The sequence below is a fragment of the Manduca sexta genome, chromosome 20, assembly GCF_014839805.1.
Source record: "Manduca sexta isolate Smith_Timp_Sample1 chromosome 20, JHU_Msex_v1.0, whole genome shotgun sequence".
In the NCBI taxonomy this organism is placed as follows: domain Eukaryota; kingdom Metazoa; phylum Arthropoda; class Insecta; order Lepidoptera; family Sphingidae; genus Manduca; species Manduca sexta.
Window position 1 is genome coordinate 11,755,294 of NC_051134.1, and position 26,504 is coordinate 11,781,797.

Genomic DNA, 26,504 nt, shown 5'->3' on the forward strand with positions numbered 1-26,504 from the left:
CCGCATGGAAGAATCTATCTGGTTAGGTGGCATTGATTTGTCCATCTATGTTCTTGAATACTAACAATGCTGTTATTTTTTGGCTTAAATGATACGGAACCAGTTTAATTCTTGTGTCTTTCTTATAACATGACATGTAATGCATGTGAATAACGAGTACACCGTAGAGCCTTTTTAGGCTTATTGTTATTTTGAATTCGGGTCCTAATAGGTTTTTATAGGCAGAATAAACAGTGAGATGAGCAAATTCTTCAAATTAGTTGTATAAATTTGTGGGAAACGATTATCTTGTATAGTAAACTATAGATCCTTTCTAGTCAAGATTTCTTATACATACTTCTTGGCTGACTTTCCTGGTACATTTATAAACTCAGGTTATTGGAAAAAGCGGTTAAGTCGAAACAGCACCGTGAAAGTTTTATCACTAGAAAAGGTAGTAGTTAAAAAAACATCCGTCAATCCAGTTAGGACAGTATAAATAACCAATGTGTACATAAACGCTGTGACCACGTCGTGTTGAGTGTTGCATGGCCCATACCACTGTAATTGCGCAGTTTGTTCCAATTATGTTAGACCCCTGTCTGACTGAAAAATAGAATGTTGCCATGATGCCAGACCTACTATTATTTTTAACACTGAAATCATAGTAGAAATAAACAGTCGAAGTGAGACGAGAGTATCTGCTGTAGGAAAATAGGTTTATGTTTTAAACAGTTGTGAGATGTTTTGTTTATCCTAATAAAAAATTGCGGTTGAATGAAGTACGTGGTGATGAAATAGTTTGTTATTTATAATTTAAATGCTAGTATATTAAGTGTCTATACAAAAGCCGGGAAGATGTCAAAATATTGAACAGTTAAGTAATCAAAAATTCTTCCCCAAATCAACACCAAAACATAAATTACTTTAGATTATTGTAATCAGTAGTGACAAGGATTATATTTTATCCCAATATAAGTCCTGGATTAAGACAGCCGCAAATTTTATCGACAACAACGTCCAATGCTTATATGTAGTAAACATCTCTTATGAGATTTTTTTTAAATAAAAACAGCGTAGTAGGGACAAATTATACATAATAAACATTTAAGCTAAATAGTCTTCAACCTAACATTTCATATCCGGACATTCAAATTGATTCGACGGGATCATGAACTTTAATATAAAACGAATCTCTCTCAAAAGTTATACGACAGACAGCTTTACCCCGCCCACGTGTATTAAAGCGACGAAATGTAATTAATAATATCTTGATCTTGAATACAGGTTTATATAAATTATACAGATCAGAATTTTCGATGTATAAACCGTCACATAAGGAGCATGTATGAAGCCATATATTTTTATATGAACACAACAGGCATTCCTTGCATGAAGGAACGCAGAAGGGATTGCATTATAAGAAGTTAGCGACATACTGACGAGACTCAACTAACTCGTATTTACTGTGCACTGTAATTAAATGAATGTGTTAATGAAGCCTCTTCATTTATCATTGCTTTTTCTCGTAATGCCGTACGCAACCAACAATGAAAATAAAATATAATCTTGTTGATAGGCTGTTATAAATTAAAATAATTTTAATTGCAGTCGTATTTTATATTAATTTGTAATTAGGTTTACATGATTATTTTATTGATGTTAACACAATACCATTCAGGATATGTTTTGAGTGTTACTCACATGTATGTGACATTAACACGTTTTAATGAACAGTTATTCTTTCCGATAAACATAAAAATATTTCTAAATTAAATAAACGTGAAGACGTAAAATTTTATTTGTGCAATCATAAAAGTTTTTTACGATGAAGTTTATAATATTTTCAATATAAACAAGTCACGTTTGGAACAGCTAGTTAATGTATTGAACCTCGTATGGTTACAATCACGAAGCAATAGTGCGTGTTAACCTAGTCGTTAACCAATTTAAATCCCTTTGTGTTGGAATTAATCAAGGAACCAGTATTTCCGTTAAACCAAAATGTGTGTAAAATACTTGAATATTTAATTATTGTTATGTAAAAAACATAATATAAAGAGAATGTTTTTCTTTATTTCAACTAGACATAATTAGATTTAAAGTATAGGTGAATAAAAATAAATAACATAGAAATATGGATTTTGCTTTGAAGTTTTTTTTCTTAAATCCATAATTTAACAAAATAATAAAGATTCATTTTATTATTAACTAAATAGCTAAGCTTTTGTTTTTAATATAAATAAATATATATTGCCATCGTCTTATCATCATGTCCCATGGTAAGTGTTAGATATAAATTACGTTTATAGTGTATCGTATTATTATACACACTCAAAACCAGTTTTTTTACTACTATCATACTATCTCTTTTCTTTATTATCTTGTTTACAAACTTGTTTAACGATTATGAACTCTACTTCGATATATATTAGATGCAAATTTATTCATAAGTTATTTATGTACGTTGTTGATTTTGTAGTAGGTCGTAGTAAGCCCCAAACTTGTTTCGTGTTCGCTGACTTCACTCAAAAAGAGTTTTACCGTTAAAGGGACCTCTAAATATGGTTAAACGAAAACGAAATAATAGATTATATAAATTATACACAATATGACCTTAAAAATAATATATTTTAAATAAATTGACAAAATCTTGCACTCTACCCTGATATAAAAAAAAAGTACGACGGAGTGTATGGAGTATTATAAGTTAATTATGGCAATTATGCTCTCTAACGCCCGAAATTAAATAAATGTAGCAACTATGACGTAATGTAAATAAAGTGAACTCTCGTAGATACATTCAAAAGCTTGTTAACGAAGCGCCTAGTAAAAATGTTATAGCAAATGTTTATGTGTTATTGCTCATATGCAAGCAATAGGCGTAAACCAATACTTGTGACAATGAACTCATCTTTTAAAACATGTTTACTACATTGCAATAGCTAAATAATTTATCGTTTTAAGTTTTAAATTATTAAAATAAATACGTATATTTAAAGCGCAGTCTTACTAATATTACCAATATACGTATTCATAAACAATATTTAGCATTTATTACTTATTCCAAATTTATTATCAAATTTATAAAACCGTTTTGCACAAGTTTTATTGTGAAATAAACAATTTGCGTAACAAGTACCAATACATTATCAAATAACATAGAAGATCGCATACTAATAGAAGGCACAATGAATCGCGACGACTGATTTCCAATAACACTTTTTCGCATACGATCCATTGTTATTATTGTTTCCCAGATTAGTAAACTTTCAAGAAGTATTCAACACGACACCACGGCGGTCTGCGCATGCGGGTGCTGTAATGATGTAAACAACACGCGATTCTCACGGCTATTCACGAAACTGCAACACTTGAGCGGATGTATTCTTTGCACTAGTTGCAATTTGTGCATTTTGTTATACCTAATAACCATGTTTTAAGACTGTTTTACTGATGACATAATTACTGGATTACTGTACTTAGGTTTTCAACAATTATTACCAAAATGAGGTTGTCACCTCGATTGGGAATTATGAAATTATATTTGTTATACAATGTTATAATTTCTGAGATGTATGATAGCAGGATGCCAAAATGTGATGAGTAAATAAGTTATTCGTTAGAAAATCGTTCTCCATAAATGTCATTGTACTTTACTACTTTATCCAACATTCGTAGCAATGACAACCAAAAGGCCAAATAAATCTGTTTGATGATCTGTTTCCAGTTGATACGATATCTTAAGTGCAAATTATTACAAATCTCGATAAAGGACCTCATCAGACATTATAAAATATTTAAACGTGTATACCTATCTTCTGTCTATTTATATACTCGTAAAAGAATCCAAGTAAAACTGGATCAGGCACAATATCGCACCACATACCTCTAATTAGTAATCAGCGACCGGTTTGGCTCGCGCCGTATAATATAAATGTTTTCATCGAATTGTAATTTCCTCGGACTCAAATTTTTTATCGAATTAGCTATGATAATATAATAATAATATCAGCCCTGTATTATATACTGTCCCACTGTTGGGCACGAGCCTCCTCTTCTACTGAGAAGGATTAGGCCTTAGCCCACCACGCTGGCCTAGTGCGGGTTGGTAGACTTCACACACCCTCGAAAATTCCTAATAGAAAATTTCTCAGGTATCCAGGTTACCTCACGATGTTTCCCTTCACCGCTAAAGCAAAAGATAATTCACAAAGAATACGCACATATTTTTTTAGAAAAGTTAGAGGTCTGTGCCCTTGGGATTTGAACCTGCGGACATTCGTCCGGCAGTCCGTTTCACAAGCAACTAGGCTATCGCTGCTTTATATGAGCTATGAGCTGTGACTTAAATAGTAGATTTTTCCTTTCAACTCTGGCAACATTAAGTTCCCCATGTTAAGTTTATAGTCAAGAGAGTACAGGTTAACGGCCGTCCGATAGCCGTTTAAGCAGTTTATTTGTATTTTATTATCGTCTTGTCTCTAAATGATCATACGATTTGGAGACGGTTGAATGTTTGCATTGTTACTACCTGTCTGTGTCTTCTAAATTCAAAACCTGTATAATAAAGACAGTGTTTCAAGAAAAAGCAAAAATGTTAACGAAATCATGAAGTTATCTCACTAAGCATATGCATTTTATATCTCATGTCCATATATAGTAATTCAATACAAAATACTTTTTATATATTACATTAGTATCTAAAACCTAAATTATTATTAAATAAGGAAGCAAGGCATCTTCACTTTTAAATCAAGAATTAGGTGATCAATGTGGCATAATTTTAACCGGTAACCTTGAATCAAGGGTTTGGAAAATATCTTCTGATCTTACATAATCATCAATACATACGTAATACTATTAATGTGATGATCATTTCATGAATAGGGACTAAGCTGACGGTTTTTTGAATATCCTACTTTAAGCTTTAATTTTTTTCTATCCTAACAAAGCTACTGACTACATTACAGTCAAAAGTGATAGAAAAATTCATTCAAATCCACTCAAAACGTCTATCAATTCACATCCATATATCTTCACAAACTTTCACATATATTAGGCATTAGTGGAATTTTAATCTTATTCCAAGAATTTGCTTGTATACGTGCCGAAAAAGCTAAGTATGCCGAAAAATATGAAAAAAACAGACTACTGCTCCACATTTGTCGGTCACAAAAAAAGCGATTTGTAGGCATGAAGTCAAATATATTATTGTAATAAGAAATCCACGAAGCGCGACCGGAATATAATTTCTCACGGCGATCGAGCGACTACAGCGCGTGGCTGGGTGCGCTGGCGCCGAGCCGTGGGAGACACGGGGAATACAAATTTTTAATATATTTTTTTACATTGGTAATGGAAGCAATAGAGGAATTTAGTCGTAGTCTCAATTTTTTCATAAGTTTTCATATAACTTTTCAATGTCTGAATGTCTCTTTGGAAGTGGAAAAACCAAATCTTATATGAGTTCGAAGATTCCCTAAGATATTTTATTAGAATCAAGAATAATTAACTCATTAAATTACATTATTAAATTTTCCTTAGCGGTTAATTTTGATGACGAAGGTTGATCTGTCGAGATGAAGGTTCGCAGGTTCTAAACCCAAAACCTGGCTTCTCGAAAATTTTGAATATAGAGTTTATCAATTATCGTTCATTTTAATGGCGAAGGAAAACATCGTGACTTATACATACCTAAAAAAATCTACATAAAAATTTGAGGGTAAGTGAGGTCTGCCAACCCGCATTAGGGTAGCGTGGTAGACTAAGGCCCAATTACTATCGGTAGCAAAGGAGGTCAGTGCCAAGCAGTGGGACAGTATATAGTACAGGGTTAATATTATTATTGTTTATAGCGATTAGCTCGCCGTCTATCAAAGCATAGGACGGAATACACACGGCGAAAAATGGATGCACTAGTTGCGCCTCTGCCTATCCCTTTGGAATAAAAGGCGTGAATGTGTGTGCGTGTGTGTTTGTGCTATGTTTTTACTTGCAATATCATACATATACCGGACTTCATATACAGTGTAAACATTCATGAACACTGTAATTGAGCGAGAAATATGATGTAACCGCGATCCCACAATCAATCCTTCACCATAAACCGAAACAATCGTTATGGGTTATGAATACATTCCCATGCTTTCATTAGTTATTAAAAAATATATTTTATTTTCGACTGCCGTCTTCTTGGTTTAGTAACTGTATATGTGGGCTTTGGACTATATGGTCTTGAGTTCGAATACCAGATTGAGCAACACTTTGAAATTTTCATTCAGTGTTTATCTCGTACTGGCTCTTTCAGAAGGTGTTGATACCTGACAGATATCTTCTTGTAGAATCTAATCCAAACTCTTCATTTTCATACTTGATAAAGTGTGACAATCACATAATGGGGTAGAATAACGATAAATAAATATAAAAAGTAAGTAGACATTATATTCATTAATATTTTATGTCCTTTAGCCATTAGCAGTGACTTAACATTTGCAAACATAAAATAATTTTGCCATTAACCGACGTTTCCCAGGATAGTCGCCACGGCTCGATGCGTGCCGCCACAATTAATGTCCCTGCTCAATTGAATCTCAATACGCCTGAAGAACATTCACAAAGTAGGAAGAAAGAAACACGTAACAATAAAATTGCATAGTGCCTTATAAGTAGCATCCTTTTATAGACTTCCTACTATATTGCTTACCTTCCTTATTACAATACGAACTGCCAAAGGCGTGGTAAGCTGGTTTTCTTAAGATGGGTGCAAAGGGCAATGGCTCAGATCCCATACGACAAAAAATAAAGTGACCTATATTGTGCCAACAGAATCCTTATTTGCCAATCTAAACTATGTAATACTACAAATACTGAAGCAACTATATGTCTGTTACTCTTTCACAGTTGATCTTTTGAACCGAATTTCGATGAAATTTGGTATGGAGTAAGCTTTAACCCCATGAAAGGAATAATACACTCGCTTGCATGTTATTATTTCTAACAGAATACCTTTCGATCAAAGCTATAAACAGAACTCAGAATGTTTGTATTTAAAAAATTAGGCTCTAAAATGGACAATAGAACATCCTTATGTGTGATCAACCTTTGACCGTTGAGTCAGGTGTAATTAGATCGTTAGCCGGTCCACGGTCGAACGTCGTGCTCGGCTGGGTTTCTCACACGTCTTGCATCGTGGATGAGGCGGGCCCTGATGACCAGATTAGCCGCAACATACATTCAGACACAACGGTTCGTATCTTGCAAATATAACAATAACTGTACGTGTTCACTTTCCTTAAATGTGTTATGGTAATTATAATTGCTGGATTTTAATTATGTTATGAGTAATAATCAAAAGTAATAAGCTCGCCAAAGCTAACCAGTAAATTAGATACTAAAATTTCGTTACTTCAACGTGGTTTCAACTATAATTTAAATTCTGTGTACGAATATACTTCTCTGTCTTATTCACCGAATATTATTATTTCGGTGGCAAAAATTTTACCCACGTTGCATGCAAGAGATTAACATAATATGTAGTCTAATATCTTAAAGAATGTTTATTACATTTGAACATTAATAAAGTTAACCACTGGTCGGTTTCAAACAAAATTTATTTCCACTGTAAATAACTCAAGTAATCTTGCTTTTAAATATTTAAAAGGTCCCGTAAAATTGGATACTAAACGTCAGTTGCGACGTACAGCCGGACGGCGCGACGGTTACGACTTGGTTCCACAATTGTTTGTTGCAGACAATGACGGTTTTTTACCTCGTCACTTGGGGCATCCTTAAAGTCGGCCGGGAAATGTGAGTCATCAACATTGACTCGCCGCGGAGTTGCGGTTCAGCGTTCACAGACAAATTGAGGGCAATTCATGTTAGAACCCTCCCGCTCTTCACCCCTTCGACATAGTATTACTTAAGTCTTTTTTTCACGTATTTGTGGACACAATTTTCTTCTGTTGCCTTGCATATATTATTACTATTCTTGAAGGGAGAGGTAATAGCTTAGCTTCATTATAAATAGCGTTAGATGTGTGCTGACATAATTTTAAATAGATATAAAATTACAGAAAAATAATGATTATTGATAAAATTGGACATATAATCTAAGTTTTTACTTAGTCATTCATTTATAAACGTTAAAAATGTCTAATGCAGCACCGAGTCGACAATATCCATTGAAATAGAAGTGTGTCTAAAAACCCAACAGACCGATTAATCTTCAATAAAGAGGGGGCAGACGTGAGGTCGACAGATTAGTTCCAATTTCAATTTATCGATTCAATCGTATTTATTTTCAAAATTTTTTACGAGCCTTCTAGAAAATTTGTCTACCATTTACCAGATACGTGACTTTAATAAGAAAGACTACTTAGACTAGGTATAGACTTAGGTAAAGAAAAACTAAATATACGGTTCACACAAAACTAACAAAGATATGTGCAATCACCGCGAGGCAGGGAAACTCCCACAATTTATAACAGAGATGACATGAATGAAAAGCGTATTATTGTGACATTTTCTAATTATTTTATGATTACTTTGTTTCCGCTTCACTAAAATAAACAATGCTCTAAAATTATACACATAGGAAATAAAAGATTAAAGTTGATATAGATGATATATTTCCGGACACACACGTTGTGGGAATACAAACATCTTAACCCTCAAAAAGCAATTATATTCCACTTAAATGATATGTAAAAAACTCAGAGTTAAGAAAAACAGGCGAATTTTAAGAGCTCCCTAAAAACGATTGATAGAAAGAAATAATAGTAATTATGAGTTACGCTATGAATAATGTAATCAATATTAAAATTATCGGTTTCGCTAATGCGAATACGAATAAATTTGCTTTTCCAAATGGAACCAAAGGGCAGGCAATTTTAAGCTAATTACCGAATGTACAGGATACATAAGAAAACAGACCAATTTGTCATTAAATTAAATTAGTCGCCATATTTCATTCTTAAACATATTTTATTCAAATCCAAATGCAAATTATCGTTACATCATTATGACGTATTTTTTTAGATTGATTCCTTATACAAAATGGAACATTTAAATCATGAGCCATGACCGATGTACTTAAACCGCTCATTACTCTTGCAATAAAATGATCCAAAAGAGGTAAAGTAACGATCGAGAATACGCAGCGTGGGATCAAATTATATCCTCACCGTAACTAAGTTAATAGACATTTTTATTTAAATCAATCCTATTACAGATCATTATAGATTTAATAAGTAGGTACACACGGGTATATATCGACTTTTTTATTTGAATATTATAAGTATATATACCTACATTAAGATTTCTAGACGATGCACTTTTAGTAAGTATGAGTTTTAGGTACCTATACTGTTTTATAAAATTGAATAATATTCTCTATAGATATTTCACAATAATTTCTCAATTAAAAAAATATTATTTTAACCTTTTCTATAGAAATATCTGCTGTCAAATTGTAAACCATTATTATCAACGCACATAAAGTCTACACTATTTTAAAACCAAGCTTTCTTGGCTCCAATTTATGTGCATAAAACGTATTTAATACTAATGCATTATTCCTAATCCGTTTTCCTCTAATAAAATAAAGAACAGGCCGTACACAATATGGCATTAAATATCGGACTTACTATTCTTCACAGATGTTCTTTGAATTTGAGAGAACGACGAGACTTAATAAAAGGCAGGAAAGCTATACATTACTATTGTTGTCCATACGCGAATCCAGACAAGCACACACATGTCTGAGTATTACGCTCTCTATTGTTGTATTTTTACAGAACTATAAGTACAATACGTTACCTGCATGTTATTTATGTCATAAAAAATATATTTGCCGGATGACGGTGATTAATTGTTTCATCATCAAGCCTGTTGGAAATTATAGCCGTCTGGCCAAATAAATATTTAGTAAAAAATTATCTTCAGGAAACCGTGATGGGTAATACATTGCCGTCGTCGTGAGAGTTTACACTTTTTCAGTTAAGAATCATAGTTGTTTTATCTAATTTATCCGATAGCGATGATGCCGTCATACCGCTTGATAGATGATTTCTAAAAATAGCTTTAATTGTTCACGATGGTTCTAATGCAGTACGTGTGCACTAATTACAAAACATTATGTAGGCGAATAAGGGAGTCTTGTGTGTGGCTAGTTCCCACGGCGTGTTCCTTCCGGAGGCGGCGACCCGTGACGCTACTGTCTTAGCGCCCACCTAACGCCTCTCATTGTTCCACCCAGTACACTGAATTAACCGCGAAGATGTTCACTCACAACCACCTACAATTGTTACTTAAATCTAGAATTTATATACTAAATTTTACTTTAATGTAATTAAAAACTATCTACAATAATTGTGTGATGTTTTATATCAATAAAAGTTGCATACATGAATATCGTGCCGAACCGTACCGAAGAGCGTCCGTAATTTTCTAGGCTACAGTTCTGTGCAATTTTTCACAATGTTTTGTTTATGTTAAGAATTTATGAAATCTTAATAACAGCCGAAAGCGGCGATAGCTTAGTTGGGTGTGGAACGGACTGCCGAGACGAATGTCCGCAGGTTCAAATCCCAAGGGCACACACCTCTGACTTTTCTAAAATAATGTGTGTATTCCTTGTGAATTTATCGTTCGCTTTACCGGAGAATGAAAACATCGTGAGAAAACCTGCACATCTGAGAAGTTCTCTATAGGAATTTCGAAGGTGTATGAAGTCTACAAATCCGCACTAGGCCAGCGTGGTGGACTAAGGCCTAATCCCTCTCAGTAGTAGAGAAGGCCCGTGCTCAACAGTGGGCAAGTATATAATACAGGGCTGATATTAGTATTATTATTATTAATAACAGTTTGAGAATTAAGTATGATGATTTAGACATGCGCAAACCTTTATGAGCCTTAAGATCAAAGGATGTTAACAAATTTCAGATGGTAAACTACTTTTTTAACATTTTAAAATGGCATGATCCTAGTGTAAGAGCTCTGGCTTGATACACAGTACTTTGTGTCTTCTTCTTTCACTACTCCGCGTCGTAATTTACATGTTCTACATGAACTACAAAGCATATGAATCGTTAATGAACATAAAAGTGTTAATAAAGCAAACCCATAATACACACAAGACCTACACCTGAAACATCTGTCGATTACAATATGATGCATTAATATTGATTGTTAAAGGACAGAGATGGACGATAAAGCTCGTTGAGTGTCGGAAATCATCGACACACCGAGTCACGAGCCACGACAGAATGTCGTTAAAAGCAACAAATGCGGCGCAGGTGCGCGCCCTAAGAAATTATTATTGTTTTATCGTCACTCATTTAAATAAACGACCATAGGTTTTTGCCTTAAGAGTAAGAGTTTGTTTAGGCCACTGGCAATTTTACTGACTACACAAATCGCAATAGAAGAACTACTTCATGTAAATTTAATGTGAGTCGCTGTAGCCTGTAGCAGTTATGACTCGGAGTCGACGCATTTCTGCTTTAGACAAAACTGGGAAGAACATGCCTCTACCATACACACAGTTAACTAGCGATAATTAAATCGTCACGATCGACCTATATGAACTTTAAATGATACAGTTACGATTGCAAAACCTATTTACGTGAAATATGGATTGATAGTTCCCTCAAAGAAGTCTAAAAAAATATTTGTAAATTAAATAAAACATTATATATTTTCGAGCGTTTTTTATCTATTTCTAGGTATAAAATGGAAATGACTTCTACTTAATATAAGTTCAAACTTACTTGCTGATTGCAATATGTCCGCATAAATTATAATGAAATACATCTCCACGTAATTACAGACGAGGGGAGTTCGCTACAAAAAACTAATTACAGTAGTGACATTTAATAACAATTTAACAGGATCGCCGTTTGCGCACGAGCCGCACATTGGTTATTGTAGGCAAATTCGTGAAATATTGTATGGAAATGGACAGGTGTAGAATTATGAAAACATGTGTACTTGAGCCGTTCAATATTTATAAAACAAATCAACGCGCGTTAGTTATTATGTTCAGCAATAGAATACGAAGAGTTTTGTAAACAATCATTAATTATATACAAAATATAAGATCTATCGCGCATTTTGATAAAAAAAAATCGCACGCACTGCGCGATAATGAGACAGGGTGTCAGCGTGAGGAAAGCGCATTTATTACGATTTAATCATAACTACCTGACATGGTACGCAAGGACAAAAAACTTCTTACGCTATCATTTACTTTTGCGTCACGGGCAGGCTGATAAAAGTGTAACCAATGATAATTATGAACGGATACAATATTTTTACTATGAAACTAAATACATCCAAAATAAAAATTCAACGTAGTGCGCGCAAACTCTGAAAGCGTAAGAAATCAAAGTAAAGTATGTTTATAATAATTTTCAACGATAGCATCTGCTTTGGGAGTTTAGAATGTTATGGTATTTTATTGCAAGCAATATTTTTATATTGTACATTATCGTATTATTTAGAAATTGAATAGTGTAATTTTATTTTATTTGTTTTTTTGGGCTTGCTAAAGAATAATATACCAAATAATGTATTTTGCAACGTTGTAGCAGACATGTAAATGTTCATGAATAAGTAATTTTAGTGCAATGTTAATTGGCCACTAAGAAAATAAGACATTTTATGTCCATTTTTGTTTACAATAATAGACCATAAAATGCGTACAATAATAACAGCTTATTCATTTCATATTCATTCACATTTGCTTTTTTCATTTTAACCATACATGGCATTAACTGTTTAGCTCGGCAGCTGAATATACGCTTATGGCGTTCTATCTGCTATAACGAACATACTAACGACGTAAACTTATGAAGTAGTGGCCAAGAATACTGATAAGTGTCTAAAAACTTTTAAGGCGAAAAGCAACTCAAATGCGTGTATAATTATTTTATATTATATTTATAATATATGCTATCCTAGTAAAAAAAAATCGCGCATGATTAATTCTATTTAATTTTGTCGAATGTTGACTGTCATTAACAAGTTGTCTCATAAATGCAAATATATTTTACACACGGTGTTCACAAGTATTACGCGTAAAATGACAGAACGGTCAAGTACAAATTTAAATGGTAAATGATCTAAAAATGTTCTAGGTTCCCACAAGCGAGATGTGTGTATAAATACATCACAGCTACCTTATTATGTTACACATGTCCGTAGATGGTCATTCCACATTCAACGTCAGTCTTCATGTCACGAAATCACATAAGTGCGACAGTGTCTGACGTGTCTAAAATAAAAATTGTACTCGTAAAATCGTGAATTACAATTAGGTCTTTATTGAAATTAAACATATTTTATGCAGATAAAATAATAATGTTTTAATTGCATAATATTAATTTTATCTCAGGTAAAAATTCTAGTTTTTGTAGAGCGGAATCAAACAAATATTTTAAATGAATTCTATATCATTTATGAATTATGTTTAGACGTATAAAGCATAATTTAAATAATTATTTATTTGTTTCCTTTGGACATATTTGTATTATGGTGCAAAATTTATAATATTCACGCATTTCATTGCATTGCAAAAAAAAGCATTCAAGAAAAGCAAATGTTATAGCATTTGCACTTCAATCGCGATAACTGCTATAAGGCGAAGTAAAAATTACTAAGCAACTGAGGGCCCATTCATTCATTCTGAGCATTCATTCAATACAAATTAGCAGTCAATGCGGGCATTATCAAAAGCAAAAAGCAATGCTGAATAATTTATTTGTAGACAGTAACACAAAATTTATAACTTTTATGTGCCGAATTTTGTTCATAATATTTTCTATCAAACAGTAAGGAAGTAAGCTCAGCCGCAGTGCTAGTCTATTACAAATCTAGGTTTGGTTACTTCATTATAAGTACCTATGTATAATAATAAAAGTGATATCCAAAATGTTTAGTCCCTAATTGATTTATAGACATTAAGTATACCCACCAGCACCATTATCGCATGTTTAGTGGCTCACAAACTTCACTATTAATTTTTATGTTTACCCGAATGTAGACATCAAAATAGAACAAATTTTTGAATTTTACCAATTTACGTATATTTAACAAATTTTGTATATTTATAAAATCCATGTAGATATTATAACTTGACTTTTCGGGCGACCAACACCTCAGTCTGCTCCATAAGCATGAAAGCTGCTGTCTTCGAAAAGTCGAATATTAAAATAAAAAAAAACACGATAAGAAATATACGGACTATATTACATTGTTTATATTATAACCAACGAAAGTAACAAGCAATTTTAGACCATTATGTAAAGTTTAATAAAAATCAATCCACAATGTACCTAATAGCGGCAAGTAAACAAGGAACGTCCACGAGTATGAGTAGTATACACGATAGTTAGTAAAATGACTTGTGTAAACACACGTGCACCTGTTCAAAGAGAATTGTTTAGAAATAGGCGGTGGCACGAACTCTATACGTTCAATAACAGACAGAAGCTAAGGCTGTGGAAACTTCAGAGAATAACTTATTGTTAAATATAACCGATTCTTAAAAAGAAAGATACTTATAGGACACAAGACATGTAATTGACGATTTCTTTGATGTTTTGGTGAAATAAAAGACTGCTGCTTGATACTTAGATAGCTGTGTCAGTAATGTATTTTAATAAAATTGGTAGTATCCTAGCTCCTAAAACGCTTCTTTTAACAGGGATTTCAACATGAGCCAGACGAAGTAGATATACATCTACTATTTCGATAGACTGCTTCCATGAATCGTAGTACAAACATGATCTTTCTAGCTATCATTTAAACTGGGAACAACCAAAAGTTATTTTATTAGCTGAGTTTATACTTTATTTTAAATCTTTCCCAACAGAACGGCTATATAATGAACTGTTAACATTAACACCGCATAAAGTATGCAAGATTAGCTATAGCAATATCAAATTACAACACACATTTCTTTGAACACTCATAAGTTCATAACGTTTTTTACGAACGCGAACCTGAAACTGCGTTGTGATTTACAAACGCCAATAAAATAAACATTAAAGTAGAACACGGAATTGGGTCTTTAACGTTTATTGGATTATGAGTCTAAAGTACTCTAGCTTAGAAAATAATTTTGTAAGAATGTTATTCTAAAACAATGCAATGACTTCATTCCGTAACAAATTTCTGATTCAGAATTCTCAATAACAAGCCATTGTTAAAGAATCTTAGGAAATGTCAAGCTTAAAATAGCATATTATTCATTCGAAAGGTCAATATATTTCCTTTGCTCTTAAATAGCAACTAATACAAACAAATAGCATAATCGATGGCGATAGTAAAACGAAACTGCATATTAACCTGAGGGTTCAATAAACTAGACCCATTAACATCAGGGAACGATACCAGCGCATTAAGGAAGAGATAAAAGCATAGTAAACAATGACTTAAGAACGTTAAGCCTACATTGGTCTTATCTAGTTAACACTTCAACGTATACAGGTGCGCGGACGGAATGTACTCATCTTATCACTTACGAGTCCTTAACCAAGTCAAAGGGATCTTGCAAGTACAAGTACTAGAGTATCTCAAATTTTAATTACAAGCGGAAGTGCAATGGCCGAGTAATTTAATATGTATCTTATTTGTAGATGGTTGATGTCCAAAGTATTTTTAATCATACAAACTGAGATTAATAGTACTATCGCGTGCTCCAATTAACTAATAGATGGGAACTTAGATGCTATTGAAACTAACATTGGATTTGGCGTTTGATTTTCACACGCCCTTTGTTTACTACTATTAATATCTCAGACGGTCATATTCATCTGTTTTAGAATGATTGATTTCCTTAGATTATCTTTTTGTTGATGACACTGTTTATAAATTAAATTAAAATGTAATTAATCACAAAATATATAATAAAAAAGCTGCATTTTCAATCATTGTATTTAAAAATGATTTAAAGGGTAATTTTTTTCAATATTTTAAGAAATAAAAATTACCTAATTGGTGCTTGTATAATTAATTGATGGTGTACATAAGTAATTATATCTCATGTTCACGCGAAAGCTTGATATTTATATTGACTTAAACGATTTTTCGCGATAATTTGTTTATTTTTACTGAGGACGTAAACTTTTTGGGCGTCCAACATCTCAGTCCGCATTGTTTCAATTCTTCGGAATGTTGGAAGTCTAATTACCACAAAAATATACTTTAAGTATTTTTATTTTAGTAACATATTGTATTCCTGCTAGTATTTACAATTTAAAAAAGCACAGGTAATATATGTATTAGTATCTGCCGATAGATTCAAGACTTCCAAAACATCAACTAATGTAATAACGATTAATCTGACATGATTCCGCATACTTTTTTCGGTTGTATAATACCGGATGATAATACCGTATAACTTTTTTCTTCCTGTAGAAATTAACTTTATACTTTGCTGTAACAAGTTAACTTGGTCACATCTATCTGAATAAATAATAAATTTAACTTCGTATATGTTTATCATTATTTTTCCTTTATATATCGTATAATAAAATATATTTCTTCGCGACAACCGCACTCAAATTAGAAGTTTATTCTATGCAGCTATCGTTAGATATTACTGGCATTGCATGGCAAGTAATCCATCAAGTGTCCGGCGACGCAATCTTTCCTCATACACGCGGCTCCGTCTGCAAATCCCTTGTCTCAACATTATACTTTTTCTAACATTCCTGGCTCGTGCCGTGTGTTCACGCTTTATTTCTTTAGTTACGTGTTATGCTACTGGAATTTGAAATGACAAGCCCTTTGAAAAATTCGATTCAATCTTCATGATTAGGGACACGTGCGCATCTACGTGCGACACGAAATAAAAAAGCAAACTACTATCTAGAAATATTGTTTAAATGCGTTACAATGTAGGTCCTCGGAAGCGTGCCTAACACTCCTCGGCAAGGATTGGATCCGTGTAATGTTAAAATTAGGTATGACTTCATATTTAGGTTTTTATGAATCTTCACGCAACATATTAGAAGCAAGCATTTTAATGGGAGTTCGAGACGGAATACATACTACGTTGTTACATGCGAGAAGCGATGGATGTTCATTTTTTGTGCGTGGAGTATTTTCTATATCGTAATTATGTCTATGTAAATTGGATCACCACGTACGCGGAGATGGAATATGTTGCATTTTATACGTGAATAAAATAACTTTACTAAAAAATATTGAAGACCTTACTTTTGGTCCTAGTACCTAGTGAATAATATATTTCATTTGAGATATATTCATACATTCTAAATATAAAAGTAATTTTGTTTTAAAATTAGAATTATTCTTATCAGTGTAGTGATTCGCATCACCAAAACATAAGGTATAATTACAGCGAAATCTTAAAATGTCCCTGTTCTCACGGCTGCTATTTTAAACTATGTGAGAACAACCGTAATTGATATCATTCAAGTACAATTAAAAATATATAACTTGATTAAATTACAAGTTTTAGTTTTATTGTTTTTGCTTGACCTCCATTATAAAGTTATTTAAATCGTAGAATGGTACTATCCGTAGGGGGATTACGTTACTTTTATTACAACAAAAAATTGACAATCTAGGAGATGGGTTGTCTGATGGTGTTTGTGTGTTGCTGAGAAAGAGGAAAGGATTATTGAAGCTTTCGGTAATTAGAATGACCATACAAACCGCAAGGAACAAGTTACCGTTTTACACCAAATTTTCAACAATTTACGTCCTGCATAATGCGTCATTCCGACGCAATTAATACCGAAATTAAGCTAAAAAATCCGTCAAAAAACACAGTCAGTTCATAAAACAGAATATATGACCCCTTCACCTCACACGCTACATTATATAGTAGCATATGCTGGCCGTGATCAAAGCCACTATGTCAAAGTTGCCAACCTTTCGCCTCACCAACGAAAATATATTTAAGAGTCTTGTTAAAACTGTACATAGAAAACAAAATCCCATATACTTGGTATACAACAAACGTGCTATATGAATATTAACATAAAAACAGGTTCTAACATTATCGGAACAGAAGTCACGTCATCCGACCCCTAATGGACACTGGTGTCATCGTTATGAACAATAATTCTATTTTGAACTCTCAACGTAGAAAGTTAAGATTCAATTTTGAAACTACGTATAATGTAAGAACCGGTGTAAATGAGTACACGCCGTTACACATGTCACTAAACCAAACAGTTCAGCAGGTTTGGGCATTTGTTTACTTTTCACAAAAATATATTTTGCAATAGAAACGTGTTTGTTCTTCGCAGTAGTTCGACAATTTAATAATAAGGCATACTTTTAAAATAAACACGCATTTTAAATTTTTACGTGATTTTTACACATTATTTTATTGGTAAATTTGTTCCAAATTTTCTAAAATTACCAACAAATTTAATTATAAAAAGTTTTCATAAACAAAACAATCTTCATTAACTAACACCGATTTCACATCACACGAACACGGACATATAAATATAATTAATAGTTTATGATTTACGATCCGCTAAGTTGAAGAGTGTTTGTTCTAAAAACAAGGTCATTGACGCAATTTAAAAGTGACAAAATTTAGAGAAAGTTTATCATGCTAAAAACCGCTGCGTATGAATTCAAATTGCAAACATACAGCACGTTAAATTTTTAGAAACTTAAAGGAAATTTGTACCTTGAACACCGCTAAGCTACCTATCAAACAATTTAATTTACATCGTTGATTCGGTATTTATGCATATCAAGACAAATATTAATAGTTATTCGCTACATAAATTAAATATTTTTTTTAAAGTAATGCTAAGTTTAAAGTTACGGACGTTATAGGATTATTCCGCCATCTTACCTGTTGAAATTTGAATAATACCCTGGCGCGGGCGACCGCTAATACTACTCGTTTGTCGTCAATTTATCTGTTCATGCTCTTTACATCAACGTGAAATGAATTACAAAAAAATTTTAAGCTTAAAAGGTGCGGCGTAATGCCGAGTAACTGTTTTATCCTAATGTTTGTAGATAGAAACAAATGTTTATTGGCTTCTTTCATAAGTATTTACGGAAATAACTAGATACGTGAGTTCTCTTTTCACAAAATAATATGCATATTATAAAAGGAGCATATTTTCCCAGAATTATTAACAGGCTTTATATTTCGTGAATTAAATATTAAAAATCTCTCATCGCTGTTTATATTGGAAACGAATCACTATTATTATAAAAGAAACTTCCAATTAAAGTAACGTCTATGATGCAATATATTAAAAATTTCGCGATTATCTCATCGATGCCTAGCAAACATATAAACAAATCGTGCGCCGCCCACCGCTCGGCAAGAGTACAAATACATGCTTTTATTGCCTATATAAAAGATTTGTTTATTTGTTCCTATGGCCTACACTATCTATTTTTTTTTAATATTCGGTGCTGAAAAATACGCCTCTTAACTATAAAATAAAATATTAATAAAAATTATGTCAAAGCTTACCTGAACAGCACTGTTCAAAAAGCAATTATTCTGCCCAGGCGCATTCCAAAGCCCTTTAGTGGTATGAAATATTCCGGAATCTCTGGAGCCGTCCCTGGAGTGCTGAGGCCGAAGTTCCCCATCTCGCAAGTAATGGTCGTGCGCCGGTGACGCCATAGTTGCCGCCATGTTGTATCACCTACCCGCCATTTCGTTAAAACGCGTGGTAGACATCTTGATGTATCTGAAATATTTTCAAGAATAATGTCAGCTTTGTAAATAAGTATATTGTATTTAATCAGCATGTAGTCTCTACATGCAATATAGGTATACTGTTAAGTTAATCCGCACTCCATGCAGTCCTCTCATATAATTAGTCTACTAAGCTTTGATTCGCCTTGTAATTTTAAATGAACCACCGCAGATAGTTTAATGTTCTTTCAGAAAAGAGAGGCTCTACTATTAGCTCTAACTAAGGGCGATAAATTATGGGCCTTTTGAAATAGCTGAAAAGCAAATTGTTCGCATTAATAGATTATTTTTAAAAAATCGTGTCACGCGCTGGTGAACCCTTATTTATTTAAAGTAGTTAAGAACAAGTATATTTTTTCTGGCAATAAAGAAAACGTGTAACCAAACAAACCCAACAATAATTAAATTACCGGTTACATTGCCTTATTGCAGGCGCTAAGTCAGATACTGGATTCATGTTGTTAGTTGGAAAGCTTCTTTGAGTATGTCTCCCTAGCTTGATCGTGCAATTGGTCCAGTGACCACGCAATTAGACGTAAACCAATGCGAGCTAGAGTTCGCATTCCATATCAATTAGTTATTATACTTTGATTTCTGATTAATTTGGAATACAATTTAAAATAATGTTATAGAAATTTAGAAATAAGTGCAATAAATATAATTATAGATTAGCATCTCACCATACCATGCTGAGGCTACAAGCGTGAGATTATGCGCCCTAACTTTTGTCTGAAAATGTCTACTAAGTACACATAAACTTATGCATAAAGTAAGATATAAAGGGCACACATATTCAACAAAACACACATATCATTCGCAATTGTCAGCAAGATTTACAATAAGCCTCTGGTGTTCATAGACCGTCGCAAATTAATATCTAGTTTTGACTTAGAAACAAGTAAATTGATTATCCGTTCACAGGCAGACAATAAGAGGCGGAGAGCATGCTCTGATTTCTCATCCATATAATTGTTACATCGGGGTTAATAAGGTGAGTTTTCATATTTAATTGCACAATAGATTATGAAGTTGATTCCTTTCACTGCATACGCCTCGTCCATTGTCTACACTTTAACCGACAATGACTTGTCTCACTTGAAAATTTTTGTTTAAAACTAGCTGTGCTCACAACGTCCTTTGAGTGGACTTAGATCTATCTCAGCCTGTTATACCTTCCCGATACACCTCCCCTTAACACAGAACACGTACGACGCGTGTGGCTCGTTTTCAAAGTGTCCATCTGTCTTCGATTTATTCTATACCCTTCCTTGCTACGCCGTAGTAGAGTAATAAAGCTTAATATTTTTTTATATTAAATATTTGAATCCGTAAATTGGTTTGCGTTATACGTCAACAAAAATGCGCGCAGACTAATTTTCATAACTTATTTTACGAATAATCTATTCTATTATATGTATAGATAGATACGGGTGTACATTTTTATGCGCAAGTTAAATACCTACACACAAAATACTACACATAAAACTACTATCCTTATTACCCGACTTGCTTCGTCGCAGCCGAGTAATAAGGATTAATATTTCATTGTTATATTTTGAATCCGAGCGCTATACGTCATCGAACAATTGCGCAGACAAAAACTTGTACTTCGAATATAATCTATGGTTTTATTATATGTATAAATAGATACGGATACATTTTTTCATGCGCAAGTAATGAATAACATTCATCATGATTATCATCATCAGCTAGATGAAAGCCACTGGTAAACATGTCCCCTAAAGATTTCCTGGCAGACCCGTCGAAAGCTGCCTGCATTTAGTGTAGGTATTACTACGACACCAAAATAGAATTAGCTGTAAAAAAAGTATATATTGTACTATGCAATCTCAATCAAAACTACACAAACTGGTAAATCTCAAATTTCTATTCTAATTTACTCGTAGCGCTACAAAATTAAATTAATTACTATAATTTGTTAGAGAATGTACATTGTGTACGGAAGACACGTTTGAAGCAAATATGTTGAAACGACCCTCGTCCTCACTGACGACTGGCGACCACTAATGATCAGAGGTAATCAAAGCCACATTCTTGACGGGGTTCAGTCTCATTAGACGACAAATGGACATAAAGGTTTCCATCTATAAAATACCAAGGACAATGTTACATTCAAGTATATTTATTGAAATGATAGAGACATAGTATAAAGTTTGAAGAAAATATCTACATTATAAGTATGCCGGTGTACTTTGCTGGTAGTAGGATATGTTTTATATCCGCCCGAATTGCAACATCCAAAAGTAGTAAAATCCGCCATAGTTAGATACCCTAATAAGTTTCTTGCGTTTCGGGATTAGCCAGGTTACAACAGACCATGTCCGTATGAAATAAAGCCGGCTCGACTGGACTAGTAGCACGGTTTAACAGAAAACGACGTTACTGCTTAATATTTCATTTTGTATAAGGTAATTTTCAGACGCCAAACTACCTTCTTATTTTCCTAATCTCTACTCTTACTACGTATTATTCTGTTAAAATAATATGGATACTAAAAACCATTTAGATTCGGTAAAGTTTATTTATCTAGCCATAACGGATAAACACATGGATTCTGCGTAGCCCAAAATGCGACAAAACTTAATCATGAGATCATTGTGTAGATAATAACATCAGTACGGCTAGCTGTGGCTTGAAGTGTCAACTGTCAAGCGACATACGACCGCCGACCTGCTGACCAACGCGTACGACAGAAGCGACGCGACAGCGCTCAGCGTGTGTGTGGCTTGTTCCAGGAACGTGTCATGCCGTTGGTTTACGATGCACTGATATTACCCATTTTATAAAGTAACTAGCTTTTGCTCGCGGCTCCGCCCGCGTTATAAAGTTATTCAGGCTAAAGTTTTCCGTTATAAAAATAGTCGTTTCCCGGGAGCCTATGTTCTTCCCAGGGTCTCAAACTGTCTCCATACCAAATTTCATCTTAATACGTTAGGTAGTTTTTGAGTTTAACACGTTAAGGCAGACAGATGCAGCGGGGGACTTTTGTTATATTATTTAGAACTTTTTAAGTGAAACAATCCCGTCATACATCGATGTTGCATAACTTTAACCGTTTACGCAGCGCAGGCAACGGAAGCTCTCAAAACTCATAATTTTCCCCGTTTTTGCAACATGTTTCATTACTGCTCCGCTCCTATTGGTCATAGCATGATGATATATAGCCTATAGCACTCCAGGAACAAAGGGCTATCCAACACAAAAAGATTTTTTCAGTTCAAACCGGTAGTTCCTGAGATTAGCCATTACTGCTCCGCTCCTATTGGTCATAGCGTGATGATATATCGCTTATAGCGGTCCACAAATAAAGGGCTATCCAACACAAAACGAATTTTTCAGTTGAAACCGGTAGTTCCTGAGATTAGCCATTACTGCTCCACTCCTATTGGTCATAGCGTGATGATATATAACTTTGAGCACTCCACAAACAAAGGACTATTCAACACAAAAATATTTTTTCAGTTCAAACCGGTAGTTCCTGAGATTAGCCATTACTGCTCCGCTCCTATTGGTCATAGCGTGATGATATATAGCTTATAGCGGTCCACAAATAAAGGGCTATCCAACACAAAACGAATTTTTCAGTTGAAACCGGTAGTTCCTGAGATTAGCCATTACTGCTCCGCTCCTATTGGTCATAGCGTGATGATATATAACTTTGAGCACTCCACAAACAAAGGACTATTCAACACAAAAATATTTTTTCAGTTCAAACCGGTAGTTCCTGAGATTAGCCATTACTGCTCCGCTCCTATTGGTCATAGCGTGATGATATATAGCTTATAGCGGTCCACAAATAAAGGGCTATCCAACACAAAACGAATTTTTCAGTTGAAACCGGTAGTTCCTGAGATTAGCCATTACTGCTCCGCTCCTATTGGTCATAGCGTGATGATATATAGCTTATAGCGGTCCACAAATAAAGGGCTATCCAACACAAAACGAATTTTTCAGTTGAAACCGGTAGTTCCTGAGATTAGCTATTACTGCTCCGCTCCTATTGGGTATAGCGTGATGATATATAGCCTATAGCTCTCCACGAATAAAGGGCTATCCAACGCAAAAATAATTTTTCAGTTTGGACCGGTAGTTCCTGAGATTAGCCATTACTGCCCCGCTCCTATTGGGTATAGCGTGATGATATATAGCCTATAGCACTCCACGAACAAAGGGCTATCCAACGCAAAAAGAATTTTTCAGTTTGGACCGGTAGTTCCTGAGATTAGCCATTACTGCCCCGCTCCTATTGGGTATAGCGTGATGATATATAGCCTATAGCACTCCACGAACAAAGGGCTATCCAACGCAAAAAGAATTTTTCAGTTTGGACCGGTAGTTCCTGAGATTAGCGCGTTCAAACAAACAAACAAACAAACAAACAAACAAACAAACAAACAAACAAACAAACAAACAAACTCTTCAGCTTTATATAATAGTATAGATGTAATGTGTCTAATGATTAAATCGATTACTTATATCATGAAGAACTATAGTTTTCTTGAAAATGTGATGACAAGATTTTCGTTTATAGGTGGGCGCGTACTCTCCAATGTCTCTACAACTGTAAAAAAATAACCATTTCCTACATATTAGTTAAAATTGTTTAATTTAGATAACAGGTGCTAAATGGTAATAAAATGTTTTCCACACTTGTAATTTACAATTAAAAAATTTAAGTTGTCACTGTATTAGCTATATGAGTTTACCTGACTTTACTTCTATAAAAACCCAAAATACGACCAAAATGACTTTATTTGGTACATGCAAATGCACCTCGTATGCGGCAGTTTACTCGTTATTTCTAAATGCTATGTAAGCAAGCGAGTTATTTCAGTCGGTTGCTTGAACCCAACTTCCGATTCATCACGATCCATCGATATTTAACAAAAATCGAGGTTAATTCGTACATATTACTTGCGTAACTCGACACATTCCTACTTTTAGTTACGGATGCAGTAACGAGAAATGGAAACCGTGACTGCGATGTGCATATGTTTATTTAATTCGTGGTATAATGCTCGGAATTTTGTAAGTGAATGCATGAAGTGTTGAAAAAGAATTCCATGTGTTATTACGAAAAAAAAACCCGCAGATTTTGATGAATGAGGTGGTGTGGTTTACAATGAAACAAAATAAATAGAAGTGTTTGAAACGTTTAGACCGTTTGCGCCCAATGCCTAATCTTTATAAGGTGCTTCAATTTATTACAGTTCTAGTCATATATACCTATATTCTACTGTAAGTATTCAAACAAAGCCCATACAAAGAACCCATAAACATAAAACAAGTAAAGGTAACCTATTTACCTATTCATACAGTGGAAGCATCACTGGCAATGTTAAAATTGAACCTAAATTACTCTTAGACATAACTGAATATTCAATTTAATTTTAGAATGTCACAGCATAAGACTGAGAACTGCATCGTACTCCAGGCCATAAAATCACTTAGAACGCTCCGTTCAGCCGTACTAATTTGGTTTAAAAGCTTGAAGTAACTGAAAGGGTTAAAAACCCCATCACATCGGCTATACGGCCTTTCTTTATACTCGTGGCAGCACCATGCATAATCCATGCACCCAAAACTAATTTCGAGTGGTACGTTGGAACCAGTTTGGTACACTCGAGTTGTTGCAGTGCTGGCTTCGTGTTTTTACTATAAACCAGTTGTACTAATGAAGTCATTAATATTTTTGTAAAGAAAATCTTTAATTTTTGATATGTGGTATTAATTTATCAAACCTTCAATTCTGGAGTCATCGGACGTTCAAATAAGGTAGCGCTAGAGTCTTGTAAATCTATGAAACACACACTATGCACTAGATGCCTTGTAATAAAATGCTTTTTAAAAATAGTTATATTTTAAAGCAATAATTTTGATTACGCAATTTCAACAATCCTCAAATAAATAAAAATCTCTCAAATTATATCTATATAATCTCTCAGTTTTTTAAGTTCCTCACCAACCTCATTCCTTTCAAACACAGTGACACGAAAATAAACTTAAATGACAATGATTTCGTCGTTAAACGATTTCTAAATCCCTAATAACGCGTATGCTGTTCAAACACTTAGATCACCGATTGATAGTTATTTAATGCAAATCATGCTCCTTTTATACAACTTTTAAAGCAATTTACGTACAATAGATCGAACGAGGAGAATCCAATAAGATGTACGCTCCACGTGCCGTGACTGGCCATCGGTATCTCACAGATGAAACTATGAATTTGATATCTTAAAGTAAGTTTAGAATTGAGTGTATACTTTTTGACTAAAATACAAAATTTTTTGGACCTTGTTGCATCATGTGCGGCCTTAGCATTTGCAAGAGTTGCACAAAATATTTGCCTTATGGCTTCACGACAAATTGCCGCCTTGCGATAGCTACTTGTTGACGGATATCCACCATCAGAGAATTCCAGTGACATCTTTTAACAGACTACTAATATTTAACGAATTTGAATCTCTAATTTTGCATATTTATAGATTTCCGTACACAGAAATGAATCTTAATCTAACTACTATAAACTAAACTTAACTAAAATTCTATTTAATGAAAAATAAACGTTGTATTTAGAAATCGTACGCTACTTGGGCATTTACCCAACAATTTGTGGGAAAAGGTATAAACGGCTATTTTTATCAAAATCACAAGCAGTTTTTGATGTAGGTTCAAGTATGTGATATCATATTGCAGAAAAATATGGGTCTCAAGTAATTTTTTACGGTCCTGGGAACAAAAAATAAAGTTTTAACGTAAAGCAGAAAAAACACCTCTT

The 26,504-nt window shown here is 33.7% G+C and overlaps 1 protein-coding gene across 1 annotated transcript in view; it reads right to left on the reverse strand.

The window, feature by feature from the left end:
- The window catches only part of LOC115448197, a 70,982-nt gene that overhangs the window by 38,791 nt on the left and 5,687 nt on the right, over positions 1-26,504 (reverse strand). The window contains exon 2 of the mRNA XM_030175546.2: positions 19,472-19,694. Within this exon, the coding sequence (XP_030031406.1) occupies positions 19,472-19,639 (168 nt within the window). The 5' untranslated portion in view covers positions 19,640-19,694. The remainder of the gene's footprint in view (positions 1-19,471; positions 19,695-26,504) is intronic.